At 37.6% G+C, this 14,612-nt stretch overlaps 1 protein-coding gene across 2 annotated transcripts; it reads right to left on the bottom strand.

Moving 5' to 3' along the window:
- Positions 1 to 2,326: 2,326 nt before the first annotated feature.
- On the bottom strand, positions 2,327 to 6,552 carry LOC137944417 (plastoglobule-localized metallopeptidase 48, chloroplastic). 2 transcript variants are annotated; one of them, XR_011110816.1, is made up of 9 exons: positions 6,272 to 6,552; positions 5,614 to 5,671; positions 4,977 to 5,044; positions 4,395 to 4,574; positions 4,035 to 4,131; positions 3,783 to 3,892; positions 3,171 to 3,304; positions 2,580 to 2,772; positions 2,327 to 2,507 (listed from the first exon to the last, which is right to left on the bottom strand). XR_011110816.1 is itself a non-coding variant. In XM_068790097.1 (8 exons), exons 1-8 carry the CDS (start codon positions 6,542 to 6,544, stop codon positions 2,637 to 2,639), a joined length of 1,056 nt encoding a protein of 351 aa, XP_068646198.1. In that variant the 5' UTR covers positions 6,545 to 6,552; the 3' UTR covers positions 2,327 to 2,636. The 2 variants fall into 2 exon arrangements, 1 of the variants encoding a protein (XP_068646198.1); XM_068790097.1 differs by having other exon boundaries at positions 2,327 to 2,772.
- Positions 6,553 to 14,612: the final 8,060 nt, after the last annotated feature.

The raw sequence follows: 14,612 nt of genomic DNA, 5'->3' as shown, positions 1-14,612 counted from the left end.
CTTTCTTCTTCTCTCATTCACTCTATGTTAAAGACCTTAATATTATAGAATCTCGAAGTCAACATCTAACACTCCCTCTCAAGTTGGGGGTGAGAAAATATCGTAAATGCCCGACTTGGTGCAAATGGTGGATATGATTTTGTGAGTGACGGGCTTCATGAGGATGTTTGCAACTTGTCCTTGTGAGGAGATATATATGAGGGATAATATGCCGACTTGGAATTTTTTTTGTATAAAGTGGCAGTCCATCTCAATGTGTTTTGTTCTTTCATGGAAGACTGGATTTGAAGTGATATGAATTGCCACTTAAATATTGCAATATAGATCCATAAATGCTCTTTTATAGAATCCCAGTTCAATGAGAAGGGACCTAATGCATAGAAGCTCACTGATTATGTGTGCCATGGCACAATATTCTGCTTCTGCACAGGACTTTGCAACCACATTCTGCTTCTTGCTTCTCTATATTACCAATTTTCTTCCAACCATTGTATAGTACCTCGAAGTAGATTTTCTGTCATTTGGGGATTCGGCCCAATCTGCATCTGAGAACCTTTCTATGTTGAAGTGACCATAGTTTTTATAAAGAATCCCTCTTCCTAGAGCTCATTTCAAATATCACAATATTCTTTCCAATGCTTGCCAATGAGTAAGTCGTGGTTTGTGCATGTATTGACTTACCACACTTACTGCATATGAGATATCCGGTCTTATTACACAAAGATAAATAAGTTTCCCCACAAGTCTTTGATATTTTCCAATATCCACATCTTCACTAGAGCCTGTAGATAATTTAATATTTAAATCCATGGGAGTATATGTTGATCCATACTGTATCCTCCGGTAGATCAAGGACATACTTCCTCTAAGATAGTATAAGCCCATGCTTGGACTGTAATACCTCAATACCCAAAAAGTATCTAAGTAGTCCAAGATCTTTTGTCTTGAACTCTTCACATATTTTCTCTTTGGTTTCGTGAATGCTACCAGAATCACTACCGGTTAGGACAATATCATCAACTTAGACTATCAAAAGTACTTTCCCTTTAAAAATGTCTTTAATAAACAAGAAGTGCTCTACTGAACATCAATGAAATCCAATTTGTATCAGTGTTTGACTAAATTTATCAAACCAAGTACAAGGAGACTGCTTCAGACCATATAAGATATCCTCAATTGACATACCGACTCTCCCTCAACCACAAATCCAAGTGGTTGTTGCATATAAATTTCTTCTTAATATCCCCATTGAGGAAAACATGTTTCACATCAAGCTGATAGATTCGACTGGAAGAATTAGCAGCAAGGGATAATAATATACGTATCGAGTTCAATTTAGCCACTAGAGAGAATGTTTCTTCATAATCAATCCCATAATATTGAGTATAGCTTTGGTAACGAGGCTAGCAACTAATCCATTCAGATTATGTTTAACTGTATATACCCACTTACAACTAACAGGTTTCTTACTTGAAGGAAGAGGAACTAGAGCTCATATCTGGATCACACAGTGTTTGCATTTCTTCTTCCATTGCTACCTGCCATCCTGGATGCCTCAAGTGTAGCATAACATTTTGTTTAGTCATATTAGTAGTGTCACATTTTGAATACCACAAAGCACCCAATCTCATCCAATCAACTTTGGCAGTTTCATCCTGAGACATTAGTGAATTTTAAACTTCAACTTTCTAAAATTATCTAATTCGAGTTTGCTGCTGGGATCTAGGACCTCTCATTGGAGAGATGAGGAAGATGATGCTGAGTTCATAACATCTTCACTTTCTTCATCAGGTTTCTTCAGAGAAAGGAGTTGTTTCACTTCTAACTCTCTCCTCAATTTAACATATTGATTTACTGAACAGGGTCAAAAGGATTTGAACGAATCGCACAGGCATCCTCCTCAGATATCAGGAATCCTCATATTGACAGCAGCTGAAGGTTTCAATATTCTCATTCATGATTACTCTTTTTGTCTTTGTGAAATCCTATTGGCCCATTCAGATAGTTTCTCCATTGCATTCCTTGATTAAGAGTGTTATAAAAGTATGCAATTTAAGCTATCATGGTTGTAAATAGTTTTTATTTTCTTTATATAGTCACAAGAAAAATAAACTGAACAACAATAGAAACAAGAGCTTTTTACCAAAAGAACTTGAAAAGTGTAGATTAAAGAAAGCTTTCTGCATGGTTATGAGAAAATTGCTTTTACTGAGAGAGAAACCACGAGAATGCCTTGATAATTTTTAAAACGGCCAACTCAGGTTTTTTTTTTATGAGAGACTTAATGCAGAGACATTCTCACAATTACTCTTTTATATATTTTGCATTCACTTAAATCTTTGTTACAATCCAAGTGTTGATATTTTTACTACAAGCTGATTCCACTCCACAATCAACACTAGCATAACAAAAAAACTGCTTTTTATCAGGATAAATGATAAGATTGACATGCGGTAAACATTACCAAAATTTGTCTTGTGCGTCTGGACAATTTATATACAGAATTTCTGTTTACAAGGGAAAATAAAACCTAATCAGTAATCACATTTTCTCTTAAAGTTCAAAGCAGGCTGACTTACTTTCGTATTTCCAGTTGAATCCACTGTACTAGATGCTACTTGATTGATGAGCAGAAACTACACATTCTGTGGAAGTTTGACTTGTCTTGCCCGCTTTAGTAGAGATATATACTCATTGCTTCTAGCCCACTCATCAATTTCTCGAGCTCGCAAAACTGGCAAAGGGTGAGATAACTGCCTTGTTTGAGCATTCCTAGAAAAACAGTAAGAAACCTTTGTTGAATAATGTATAATAGGGTAAATTGTACATCCACGTCAGGGTTAGTTTAGAAATCTCAGTTTTCTCATATTCTCTCTCCTTAGGCACCAAAGAACATACTCAGAAAGTAGATGTTTATGTAGCTAAGGAGAGTTCATTCTGTAATTTTCAATAAAAATAACTTGAGTATAAGGAGTAATGCGACCAGCTTGACCCATAATCTAAATCCTCTCTTCTTGTAACTCCTACTCCTCTCCTCTCTCATTCTTCTCAACTTCTCTTCATTCTTTCTCCTTCAACCTTAAAATTTTAAATTTTTACAACCTTCTTTTGTTAGGTTTTCCATGACTTCACTGAATGTCCTCACAAATTACAAAACCTCGTACGTTTACCTGATATACCAACCAATGGGACTTGAAGAAGCTTTGTCATAGGAACGAGCTTGTTCCAGAAATGCGTCGACGTTAAGTTGATCAGCCATTGATGGACAGCCTCCAGCTAGTTTCATCAGAACAGAGACAACTACCTCTTGACATGAAGGAGCATGACAATAAAAAAAAGTCAGATGATTCAGGACATGACTTTTAAAATGACTCTCTAAAATCTTCAGCAAGGTTCATCCTTACAATGAAGAAAATTCCAATCAAACTTTCAAAAAGGATACATCTGTCCTAAATAGACAATTTCCAATATGAATACACAGGATCTTGATTAGCATCTCCAACTTGATCACTTATCACATATCACATGCAGTTTGTGGTAAGTAATGGCAATTTTTAAAAAAATTCTAAGATCAGGATTATAAACAGAATCTCTCTACTGCAGTTTCAAGGAAATAGACAACATCCAAATAACCAGTACAACAAGTTACCCTCATTAAAGCTAATACCATCTTTTACGCTTTTAGTATCAGAATAATCAATCTATTTTATTTCTAACATATCTGAAATGAAGTTCAATATTTAAAAATGAAGAAGTATAAATGTCCTCATCCTCAAAAATACCCTAGGATCTTGTGCAACAAGAAGTGCTGCTCGATCGCAAGTTAGTTCTGCAGCACGGATCCAACGGTATAACTGTTCTTCCAAACTCTGAGCGATTAATCCACCAAGCCCTGAAGTAGTACCAAAGGAAAATGATTCAAGTCATCCACTTATGGTATGCGACCATGTATAAACTATAAATTACTACTCACATTCATGCTTGCAAGTGCATTAACACATACAATTATTGCTGACATTCCAAAATACCCTTACCAGGTACTGTATAGGCTCCTAAGGTGAGAATGTTTGCAAATGTCAGCCAGACACCATGATCGCATTTCAAATGACCCAACTCATGAGCCAAAACAACCTATTTAGAAAGCACAGTTTATCCAACAAACTGAGTCAGTCACTAGAACAAGAATTTAAAAATCAGAATGTCTGTTGATTTTGTATTCTGAGTTTTATTTATTTTCACATGACATGAAAGACATCCATTTTATATTTTCTATCAGCAAAAATAATCCATCTTGGCTTACAATTCTGAGTGGATGGAAAGGCTAACATGGTAAAAAAAAAAACATGAGACAATGATTACCAAAATGTTCTTTCAAAAAAGAGATAAAAGAAGACCTGCAGTTCTCTTTGGGTGAGAAGCTCCACAAGGCTTGTATGCACAACAACAAATGGTTTTCTGCCACTGATAGCTAAAGTATATGCATTTGGAACAGGGTTTTGGCGGACATAGAGATCAGGAGCCTCAATGTTTAGAATCTCTGCAGCCTCAACCATCAGCTGATGGAGATCCGAAAGCTGAAATTGGAGAAAAAATATTAGGACCAGAAGAAAGTTAAACAACACATAAATGAATAACATGAGAGCCTCTTGAAAATTTAGGTGAGTAGATGGCAAAGTTATCTGGATTATCTTTTTTAAAAGGAAAGAAATTCATAATGTCCTATGCAAGCGCTTCAAAACAGGATGCAGAAGATGACAGGATGGAAAAGTTGACAGCAACCTCTACTAGTTGAATGCATTTTCACATAATTTCACAAGAAAGCATCTCTGACATAACTATATTAAATACTAGTACTGTTTTGAGGATTTTCATGTATGTGAAAAAAAATAAAAAAAACAAAGTACTAGCAGACGACATTAGCATTAACTTAAAAAAATAACATATCCTCCTCAATGAAACATAGATCATAGGGTTACCTGATTCTGAGCTACAAGAACTGATGTTCCAATGTTCTCAAGAAGCATGACTTGTTCGGTGATAGGTCCTGCAATAATAAGAAGTTTGGGCTACTTTAGCTACAGTGAGCATGAAATGATGCCATTTGAGAGAGGGGGTGGGGAGGGAAGCATAGAGGAACAACTACAATATTCAGAAAATTTAATACCAAACAACTGAAAGGTATCCAAGAAAGGCCACATACCCAAAATCATATCATTGATCTTAAATCCTTTTGAGCTCTTTTCACATGTTATAGAACCCATAGAAGTATATTTGGTTATGGTAGTTTAGAAGGAGGTTCATTTAAACATCAGTTAGGTTTGATATTAGTATAAGGTTTAAGTTACCCTTGAAAAGAGTAGTGTAACACACTAGAATTAACAAAATCATCAAGATGAAGTTGTATGTAGTATTAAATACACTTGTCAACCTATATAATGTTCAATATTATTTTGAAGGAAAACAAAATATGGAGGAATATGATTTGAAGCATGAACAGGATGAACAGACGAAGCTATCCTTATGAAAACCCTATTTAAGGCATCAATGCAATAGAAAGTGAGCAATATACAGAACTCTCTGACATGATGTGTGCAATGAAGATCCAAGAGTTACCTAATAAGGCCTTTCCAAGCTCATTCAGCCCCGGAATGCTCCTTAAAAGTAATGTATTCTGAAATAAAAGGAAAGATATTTATAATCCATAAAAAGAAAATACAGGAGAGGAAGGTAAACATAGCGACCAACATGCTAAGATTCGACTGCTATGAGAAATGACTTCCAATTCAGAACAAGGCTTTCTTCATTCAGCTCAATATAATTGAAGAAGCTAAAGTAAACATTAATAAGAAAAGAAGACCAATAGCAAAGAACAACGATACCAAGCGACCAATACCTCGCAACTTTCGCAATACCGTAATTTTCTATATACAGTTGTCTATGGTAGCTTATAGTAAAAACAAAGAAGCCACTTCTAAACTCCAACTAAAAGTCTCCCGTTGATCGAAGCATGGAAACTAGAGGAAGCGCCAGATGAACCCGAGAACTGTCTAAAATATATATATCAATAAAAAGACAAAACCAGATTCCGCCACAATCTCAAAGCAATCTAGAAATAACAAAAAATTGTATCATAGCATGATAGAGGCCAGAGAAGATTACCGAAAGCATACAATACATACAAACGATTCACTGCAATGCTTTCCTATCATACTATCGAGCAGCAAAAAAAAAAAAAAAACAGAGAGCAATCGACGACAGCGAGCGCTGGCACCTGTTTGTCGAGCGGATGCCGGAAGTCATCAGCCTGAAGATCACGAAAAACGACCGCAGCTGCTCTGCACCGAAGTGGCAAATACCTCTTTCCGTTAAGACGGCATCGGGAGGAAAACACAGATTGCGGTGGATCGGAGAAAGTGAGAGTAAGTAAATTGGGTTTCAGAGAGATACAAGAAGAAGAGAGAAAGAGGGTAGCCATGTGCAAAGGCAACGAGAGCGCCACCGAGCTCCGCCGGAGATTTTGTTGAATACAAATGTTTTTCATCATTTTCTAAATTACAGTTTATTGTGCTGACCGGACCGCTCGGGCGCTGGGATTGGCAGAGGTTTGCCGCCATTTCCTTTTCACCGAGTGAAACTAACTGGTCTATGCGGAAGAATCCCGTGCCTCTTGTTTCATTTGGGTCCACATGAGCCTATGGGCTGAACATATGCCCAAAGCCCACTAATCGTATTATCTAAGGAAAACTGATCAGAATTTGGCAAGGCATGTATAAGCCTTAAAAAGGTTTGACCTCTTTTAGAAAAGGAAACCTAACAAACGTCATGTATTATGTTTACTTAAAAACTTATAAGATAGAAATTTTAAAGATAAATAATTAATATATCTTTAGTACATATTAATTTTTACAAAAATAGATATGATAAACTATGTAACAGCTAGATTATGGGCATACTAACTTGTAAGCTTGTTTTACAGTTCCACATTTGGTAGGCACTTTTTATGTTTGAGTTGTTAAGTGGGTCCCACATAAGGTATATAAACCTTTTGTTAAAAGTGATTTTCCTGATATGCCAACCATTTAAATCAGATACATGTATTAAATTTTGTAAAATTATAGGAGAATTATTTAATGAATATTAATTACCTTCAATTTTCAAAAGGAAAATCTTCTTTTAAGAGAAGCTTCATTTGTTTTTTTTTTTTTTTTTTTTTTTTTTGTTGAAGAAGAGGCATGAAAGAGAGTTATATTGTCACGCCCGAATTCTAACTCATAAAATATCGAACATGACTCTCCTTGTTTAAGGTGGTAAAATTTTTTGTACTTATATATTTTTGCATTCTAATACCTGCCATATTATCATACTCTCAAAGAAATGCTCCTAAGTTCACAAAAGTATACACACTTTGAAGGCCTAGGGTCAACCCCTTATTTTGCATCACAAACCTGTACATATTCCAAATATCTTGAGTAGAAACTTTCCAATTGTAATTTAAAAACATATAATTGTCTAACAAACTCAAGCTCTTATATCTACCCAATCACCTACTTATGTTTCCTTTAGTGCTTTCGCCCGTGTATGAAACAAGCTACCCAACTCTCTTATTCCCCTTAAAAAGTGTCCACATAGGTGGTGAACTATTGCCCAGTATATCCTACTCCTGGTCACAAAAAAACTTTAAAAATAAATAATATCCCAAAATGAAACGTTATTTCTCATTACAGAAGATGACACATATTCAAACTTAAAACTTATACATGCTTCTATAAAATTTCACCATTTAACCCAACTCAGAATTCCTGGTTAACATTCTTCTCAGGTACTTGTATTCCTTTAAACACAGTCTTGTTGATTGTTCAACAAGATCTTTACCCCTCACTATAGTTGAGGTATAACATTTGCAAAGTTATTGTTATGAACTCAATAATAGGCCGAGTCATGTAGAGGTGCAGTGGCTAAGTAATTTAGTATTAAGTTAATTATTTTTCTTTCTATTTACTTTTACTTCATTTTTATTTCAATTGATGAGTTATTATGCCGTAAGGGTATTATTATAATATTTTATCTTGAACCTTGTTAGCGTGAACCCTACTTAAAGGGTGAAAGAAATGAGAAAGGGTAAGTCTTGATTTAGAGTAAACGAGGGTTTTGAGTTCTCTTAAAAGAGCTCAGGGGTGTGCGTTCTCCTTAACGAACCTAGGGTTTTCAAGCTTCCCTTTGGCTTGATTATTCTCTTCTCTTCTTCTTCCCTATGAATCACTGTGTTAGATCATGGACTGTAACAACTGCTATCATAGTGGGAACAAAATGATCAATTCTTCAACTCGAGAGAAAATACTTGCCCTACTCCAGGATTTGCGCACAACAGTATGTGAGATGTAATAGGAGATGCGTCAATCTTCCATTAAAATGTCTAAGGAATGGGCCACAATCGAGACACATCTGGCTAAGGCCGCAGAGAGGAAGGTCGTTTATCCTCAAATCTCCGAACAGGGAAATCCAGAGCAAAAGTCCCGAGCATGGAAATCCGTCTTCTCTGGAACTTGTGGAAAAGAAGATTTCGTCAAATCTCGACTTTTCACGGTAAACTAAATTCCTCCCAGAATAGAAAACGGAAAAATTCTCGGCTGCCTCTGTATCGGTGAATCAGTTCGGGGCTGATGTTTGTTGTTGGCAACAAGTCAAGCTTGACTTTGTTAGGGGGCATAAAAAATTTCTACGCAACAACTTCATTTTTTTGTCATTGACGGTTTATGCAAATTGAAAGGCTAAAAAATCCAGAGCCTTCGATTTCGAAGTGGAAATCGTTTCCCTGGCGGAAGATGACAAGTCGGAACCAGTGGGTTTTGATCTGAAATTGCTAACTTCGTGCTGCAACCTCTCGCTCTCGCCCTCCAAGCTGGAAACTAACTTGAACAAATTTTGTGGTAAGTTTTTGAGCCGATTTTCTCTGAATTTTTGCTTGTTCGTTATCGAGTCCCTCCATTTTTTAAGGAATAACTCTTCAATGGCGTTGAGAGTGTTCAGTTGGGCTCATAACTAGCAAGGTTACTCGCACGGTTATGCAAAGTGGGGTAATATGGCATCTGAAGATGGAGAAATACTCTTGGTTCAAAAAAATGAACCACCTTTGGACCTAGAGGAGGTAGAAGTGTCCCTTAAAAATAGTGCAGAACCAAGAATTGTTGAAGGGGAAATTACTCTTAAAGAGATTTCAGGGGGACACATGAAGACTAGGATGATGAAGAATTTTAAATTTGTTGATGCTGTTGCAGTGAAGAAAGGTGCACAACAGCAGAAGATGAAAACTGATAGTAAGAATTTTGATGTAGTTGAGCAGAACATGGAATATGTAGAGAATAAAGTGAAATCGCAGGGTGCATCTATAGATCATGAGAATCCTGTAAATGCCGAAGTGAAGATTGTTGTTAAGATATGTGACCACAATTTGGAGAAAAGAAAGCTGATAGGTCAATATTTAGGACAGTTCAACGGACAATCTCATTTCTTTGGTCCCAAAGGAAGATGTGGGTTGCCTACAAATTTTGATTCCACCTATTGCTATGCATTAGGTTATGCAGCATGTGCCCTTTTTCATTTTGGACAGATTGGCGTAATTTCATCGATGGCAAACTTGGGTCCTCCAGCTGAACAATGGACTGTTGGTGGCACTACATTGACTTCACCTATGGATGTGGAGAGGAGACAACGTAAGTTCAAGGCTGTCCACAATGTCATGGAGTTGTGTTTGGCCTTGAGAAACTCCATGATTGACGTGTATCCTACGTGTGGATCCATAGTGGAAGCTTCAGGTTTTGCAACACAGGGGTTATGCAGAGATCCACTTAGTGTTGGGTTTGATGTAGCCTGCAAGATATATGTTGAAATGCTTAGAAGGATTCAGACAAGTGTTGGGTGCAGGTTTGAAATCGTGCCAATTGATATGGGAGGTGCAACTGAAATTTTGAACTCTATATCAGGGGGAAGACTTCCACTTGCTGAGGCAAGGCATGCAAAATTATCTAATGCATGGGACATACATCTGGAATTATATTATGTACCATCTGCTGTCAAAATAAATAATACGGGTACTGCTAGTGGAACATTAGAGGCTACGATCATTTTTTTTAGCACTGCACACTGTTCCAACAGTATTAAAGGTCAAGTTGTTCCAGCAGTATTGAAGGTCAATTTGCCCACAGTTCAGTTAACCAATCTCTTGCAGTGGGCTAATCTTATACTTAATGAAATGCCTACAAAAGAGGTGGAGTCTTGGAATTCTATAATAAGAGGTTATGTTGCAGTATTGAAGGTCAATTTGCCCACAGTTCAGTTAACCAATCTCTTGCAGTGGGCTAATCTTATACTTAATGAAATGCCTACAAAAGAGGTGGAGTCTTGGAATTCTATAATAAGAGGTTATGTTGAAAAGAGGAATGTGATGATTGCTGGATATTTACAAGGTAGACACCCAGGCCATGGGCTGAAGCTGTTTATGGAGATGGAGAAGTTGGGTTGGGCAGGAGAGGTCAACCAAGTATTTTTTGGCATGACATGCAGAGATCTGGTAACATAGAACTCTATGCACACTGCATATGAACAACATGATGATCCAATAATTGTACAAATTTCTTATGGTGCTTCTATCATAGAGAGAGTGGTTGGGTTGAGTGGTAGATTTACTTCTATGTTTCATAGTGATGCAATTTCTGGATTTGAGGAACACTTGCAAATTTTGAAGTTGTGTGATATTGTCCTTTTGACTGTTGTCTACAAACCAGTGCTTCCCATACAATCAATTATGGCAGAGTATGAAATTGTGAACCTATGTGGTGCACATATTTCTCTAAGTACCTTGATAACACGAGGGCGCAACAACCAACACAGTTTTCTCATCCAAAAAATTTATATTGCCCCATTCACTCAAAATACTCAGCACAGAGATTCTCTATTTCTATTTAAAAGACAATTAAGTTGAAACTGAGCTAAAGAATTTTTGTCCTAATGCTGATTTTGCAATGCTGGTAGAGTTGGTAAATACTATGCAAGAAATCAGTGGTTTGCAGGACCTTGGTTTTGTCATTGAAACTTCACTACAGGAAAATGGTGTTGGCCCAAAGCAGCCACCTCTAGCCTCAAAAGAGGTGGTTGTCAGGCTTCCAGTCACACATGAAATCTTAGTGAAGCTAGGGAAAGAGACAAAATGTGCAGTTTGCAGGGAGCACTTGGTTATAGATGACAAGATGCAGGAGTTGCCTTGCAAGCAATTATTTCACCCAAATTGCCTCAAGCCATGGATGGATGAGCATAATTCGTGCCCGATCTGCAGGCATGAGCTACACACAGATGACCATGCCTATGAGAGCTAGAAAGCACGTGAAAAGGAGGTTGAAGACGAAAGAACAGGAGCATCAAACAGACTCCGAGGTGGAGAATATATGTTGAATGCTATTGGTGCTTCTACCATAGTATAATTTTTTTTTAATTTGTAGAGGAAACTTTCTGCCAACAAGGGGAACCAGTGGAGGTTGTCGGATACAACAATCTCTCCATTCGGGGTGTTACATTGTAGCGATTACACCGCTTGGGTCGTCCAATGGGTTGATGTAGATGCCATAGATGCTACTTGGGGCGATGTGGTGATGTTTCAGCAAGCATCCCTACCTTCGAGCTTGAGGACAAGCTCTTTTTCCAGGAGGGGTGTAATGTTATGAACTCAATAACAGGCCGAGTCATGTAGAGGCACAGTGGCTGAGTAATTTAGTATTAAGTTAATTGCTTTTCTTTCTTTTTACTTTTACTTCATTTTTATTTCAATTGATGAGTTATTATGCCGTAGGGGCATTATTGTAATATTTTTATCTTGAACCTTGTTAGCGTGAACCCTACTTAAGGGGTGAAATAAATAAGAAAGGGTAAGTCTTGATTTAGAGTAAACAAGGGATTTGAGTTCTCCTAAACGCGCTCAGGGGTGTGCGTTCTCCTTAACAAACCTAGGGCTTTCAAGCTTCCCTTCGCCTTGATTATTCTCTTCTCTTCTCTTCTTCTTCCCTATGAATCGCTATGTTAGATCATAGATCATAACAGTTATATTGTAGTTGTTCTACTCACACACGTATCCTTGTCAATTTCCCGACAAGGTCTTTACGCCTCTATATAGATGAGGCACAATGATTCCAGAGTTTATATAATAGTTGTTCTACTCAAACACACATACCCCTATTGATTTTCCAACAAGGTCCTTATGTCTGCCATAAACATACACAAGACCTTGTTGATCATCTAACGAGGTCCTTACAGTTGCCTTACACACACATACCCTTATTGGTCTCCCAACAAGGTCCTTATGGTTGCCTTACACACACATACCCTTGTTAGTCTCCCAACAAGGTCCTTATGGTTGCCTTATACACACACATACCTATATCGGTTTTTCAATATGGTCCTTATTCCTCATGTAGTGATTGTTCTACACACACAAACATATACCCTTATTGGTTTCCTCAATAAGGTCCTTATTTCTCGTGTAATAGTAATTCCACTTACACACACATACCCATATCGGTTTTCCAATAGGGTCCTTATTCCTCATGTAGTAATTGTTTTACGCATACACACATAACCTTATTGTTTTTTCCAATAAGGTTCTGTTTCATTCTTGTAGATGAACAGAGTTGACCTTGAAAGAGGTCATGATTCCCGACTTGGCATCCCAAGTGAAGTCCACATCATCTTGTTAGTATCTTGACAAGGTCCATATAATCCTCCTCCGAACAACTAGGTGAGGCCCAAACTCCCTACTACAATTGAGGCACAATTATTTTTCCTGGTCTGGTCACCCAGTTGAGGTTCAGACTCCTCTATGCAAATAGGGCACTATATTTTTCGTCTCCTGGTTGTCCAACTGAGGCCCAAATTCCCCACTATAGTTAGGGTACACATGCACTTGTAATCATATGCTTAACCCCATATGTCAAGGGTCCAAATATTAAGGTTTGTTTTATTTAATTTTTTTGTTTTTTAAAAGGAATTTGTAGTCCCTTCTCTTATAACTAAGGTTAATTATGACAATTCACTCAAGTCTATTATAGGACTCTTAGTCCAAGTCCCGAATGCTTTATTCACTATTAATGCATATACTAAATGAGGGCATTACGTTTATACACATAATTTTCAATATCGCAGTTAACAATTACTAGAAACATATATTTAGAGACATAGAATTTGCTAGTAATCCATAGCTCTCAATTCTTGTTATAAAACATTAGTCAAAGGTCTCATCCAACACAAGAATAACAACCTAGTCATTCCACCTTTCCAATTTCCATTATACACTACCATTAGCACATATGTGTATACTTGCATATTCTCGTAGCATGTAGATTAAAAACTTGTAGAACCAAGGCACAATAATCTTTCTTAATAAAGGTATAGTATATAAAGAAACTCATAATTGCAATAGATAATAACTAATTCAACAACAACCAATTGGAAGAGTATCAACCATTGTCTAATTACTCATTCTCATCCAAATAAAAAATCCAATCTGTTATGGACTCCATAGCATCAAGAGTGGCGAACAGGAGAAGAGGATAGATGGAGTAAACTTGTATTTCAGTATCTTAGGGGTTTAATTTTATTTTGAAGTTTAATAAGGGCCTAATTGTAATTATGAAACCTTTGACGTTTTCCCTGATCTATTTAGGGCGTCAAGTGAATGAAGGGAAAGAAGCATTGATCAATTAGCATAGACGAGATCGGGTACTCTCTCTAGGGAGGCCTAAGGGTGTAGCTCCTTCAAAAGCTCACGTTTCTACATCATTGGGTGTTCTAAGACCCCCAAAGTTTTCCCTTCTTTGTCAGCCAATCTGGAAGCCAGAGGAGATCGCCGGGTGACTCGATCCATGGCGAGAGAACCTAACATCGTGGTATCAGACAGGACCACCATTGGCAATTCCTTTTCCCCTGCAGAAATTCGGATTTTGTGGAAGAGAACTATACTGATCTACAATCTCAAATCAATGGCCTTGACGGAAAATTCTAGATGTTGATGTCCCGAGTGGAGGAGGGCTTTGCTCAGCTTTCTGCCCAGATGGCTTCTTCCTCATGCATAACAGAAAATCTCCACCCTCAACCCCCACCACCACCTCCTCCCTTGCGCCAAACACCTCCACCTCATGGGGGCCTCAATCCAACACCCACTACCGTGCCCAGGTACACAAAGCTTGATTTTCCAACGTATGATGGGTCTTTCGACCCTTTAATGTGGTTACACAAGTGTGATCATTTCTTTTCCAATCAAGGAACTCTGCCTGAGGGCAAGGTTCAATTAGGTACCTTCCACATGCTCGATGAAGCGCTTATGTGGTTTCATCAATTCAAAAACGAGTTTGTGGTCTATGATTGGGAATTTTTCAAGGAAAATTGCATGCTACGGTTTGGTCCTCCACTTTGTAGCAACCCAGGTGGAGATTTGGTTAATTTAAAATAGCTTGGAACTATTGAACAATATCAGAAATTGTTTCTGGAGAAACTTGCCCGTGCAAGTCAATTGGCGCACCCTGAACTTTATGTCAGTTTGTTCACTGCTGGCCTTGTGGAACCACTTCACC

The sequence above is a fragment of the Aristolochia californica genome, unplaced genomic scaffold, assembly GCF_029961685.1.
Source record: "Aristolochia californica isolate CCGP_79_NKW_82.1479 unplaced genomic scaffold, dmAriCali1.0.hap1 SCAF_11, whole genome shotgun sequence".
In the NCBI taxonomy this organism is placed as follows: Eukaryota; Viridiplantae; Streptophyta; class Magnoliopsida; order Piperales; family Aristolochiaceae; genus Aristolochia; species Aristolochia californica.
This window is presented reverse-complemented; position numbering and strand designations above follow the sequence as displayed.